This window comes from Cicer arietinum, chromosome 5, assembly GCF_000331145.2.
Source record: "Cicer arietinum cultivar CDC Frontier isolate Library 1 chromosome 5, Cicar.CDCFrontier_v2.0, whole genome shotgun sequence".
NCBI lineage: Eukaryota > Viridiplantae > Streptophyta > Magnoliopsida > Fabales > Fabaceae > Cicer > Cicer arietinum.
In genome coordinates, this window is record NC_021164.2 from 46,447,621 (window position 1) to 46,450,151 (window position 2,531).

The following is a 2,531-nucleotide window of genomic DNA, read 5'->3' on the forward strand; positions in this document are numbered from 1 at the left end:
GAAAACATGTTAATATTATTTTTTCCTTTATCTTATTTGTTTACTGCTTCATGCAAACATGAAAACTTGTTAAGCATATTATCTAGAAAATCTAGTCTACTAAAAGAAAAAAGAATTTGTTGTCCAGAATACTCAAACAAAAGTATCAGATGCATTTTTGTGACCCTTTTGTTAGTTAGAATTGTCTCGAATGATTCATCCTTACTGAAGCTCGCTAACCACTTAAACCCAATCATTTAGTTAAGATATAAGATGCAATAACTAATAATATACAGGACAATGAGAAACAATACCATTAAAACTAAATATGGAAAATGTGTTCATCTTAAAAAGAGTGCAAAAGGGAATAATAATAATAATAATAATACATATGTATTTTACAGATATCTTGAAAGAGCAGAAAGAGAAATAATTACAAGAATGGCCTGTAACTCAAATCCTTGAAGGGATGAGAGGAATATTGTTCTGTAAATATGCACTGGCAGCAGCAACTCCACTTCCATACTTTATTGGGTAACCCACATCTTTCAGTATCATCTCCACACCAGCAAGACATCCCAAGAGTTGCAACTGCAAAAATATTTAAAGAATTAACAATTTCAATGGTGGAAGCTTTATAATTTGATATTACATTAGAATAAACATAATCTAGCATACTTGAAAGAAGTGGACATTGATGCTATTCTCATCTTAAGTATGAAGCACGGACACGAACACAAATACCATATACAGATAGAGCTACATACAAATACGGCAATGACACATAGGCACTAGTAATAATTTAAGAAAATAAAAGTGATTGAATGTAACCATATTGTCAGTGTCGTGTCGGACACTCGACACACTTAAATTTGAAGTGTTAGTGCCACATGACATCATACTATTGAAGTAGGACAAAAATACATCTTAAAAAATAGATGATAAAGAGTTTTAAAGGATAATACATAGCAACCATGAGTAGTAAAGAACACATTTATGAATTCTTTAACATGTTATCTTAAGATACAGATAAAGAAAAACAATAATTGGTATATTTCCTATCTAATAAATACATTTTCTTTTGCAATTGCACGAGTCAAAAATTATAAATATTTAGTATTGATTATCCAATGATCACTTTTCTTTGATATAAACCTTGAATTAAAATTCAAATTTCATTACACTACAGCAAACATAACCTAGACATATCTGAAAGACCCTAAAAGGTAAACCTACTAAATAAGCTATGAAACACTAACATAGACAATAAACACTGGCATGAAGATAATGATAATAATTTGCACAAATAGAGGTGATTGTGTGTAATTATATGTGTTAGGGTCAAACACCGGATATAGTTTCAATATGAAGTGACAGTGCTATACAACTAAATAATAGTTTGGGAAATCAACATTATACCTCATTGAGGTTGCCAAGATGGCCAATTCTGAAAACCTTGCCAGCAACTTTGTTTAGTCCCAAACCTAAGCTCAAATTGTATCTCTTCCATGCCCTTCTAACAATTTCAGCACTATCAATGTAAGGAGGAACGACAACAGCAGTCACTGTGTCACTGTACCACTCTTCACTTTGAGTGCAATTCTTCAAACCCCATGCCTCCACAGCAAGTCTGAAATTTAACATATTGACAACCTATTAGATTCATGGACTTAACCAAAAATGTTAAAACTATTATAATATGAACTTTTGATCAATTTTCAAAAATTAGCATCTTCATTCCTACTTGTTGAAGTTCAAGAATAACTTTCCTTTTGTTTTTCGTCAGAAAAAAACTTAAGGTTCGTTGGATCCATGGACCCAAGGACTTGTATAGTTGTATATAATCTTATAAGCACAAACACCTCTAAGATTAGTTGTGTCTCAGTGTCCGACACATGGTATTTGACAACTAAAACAAGTTTCTGAAAAAATCTTTTTTTTTTTCTTTGCTTTGACACTCACACTCATTGGAAACATCTGAGACACTTCTACAAGAGTCCAAGATTTGTTGAAGCAATGATGGTCAATGAGGGATTAAGGACATCAAATTTGATTAAATCACTTTTTATCTTTTCAATAGTAGATGAATCAATGAATGAAGGTGAAATACTATCATATCTTTTTTTAGAATTTTTTTTGTAATAAAACAAATTGTTCATTTCAAATGCACATATATAAAACAAATGTGTATATTAGTGTGAGTGTCATAACAGTGCTGATATGTCTGTGCCGTGTCAGAGTTGTTTGATTCATAATAAGTGTTTCATAGACAATAATTTCAAACAATCAACTTTAGTCTTACCTGGTTGCTTTACCCAGACGACTGTGCCTTGCAATTACATTATCAAGTCCTTCCTCAAAAATGAGATCAAGAGCAGCTCTGAGACCATAGAGAAGCTGAATGGAAGGAGTGTACGGCCAATAGGTACCCAACTTGTAGAATTTGAGGTAGTCACTCCAATCAAAGAAAACTCTAAGTGATTTAGCAGATTTTGAAGCCTCAATAGCTTTAGGGCTTGCAACAACAATTCCTATCCCAGTTGGAAGGGAAA

The 2,531-nt window shown here is 32.2% G+C and overlaps 1 protein-coding gene across 1 annotated transcript in view; it reads right to left on the minus strand.

The window, feature by feature from the left end:
* Window positions 1–270: 270 nt before the first annotated feature.
* LOC101491355 (serine--glyoxylate aminotransferase) overlaps window positions 271–2,531 on the minus strand; it is a 6,433-nt gene continuing 4,172 nt past the window's right edge. The window contains exons 5-7 of the mRNA XM_073369066.1: window positions 2,282–2,531; window positions 1,399–1,609; window positions 271–570 (exon numbers count right to left, since the gene is read on the minus strand). Of these exons, the coding sequence (XP_073225167.1) occupies window positions 433–570; window positions 1,399–1,609; window positions 2,282–2,531 (599 nt within the window). The 3' untranslated portion in view covers window positions 271–432. The remainder of the gene's footprint in view (window positions 571–1,398; window positions 1,610–2,281) is intronic.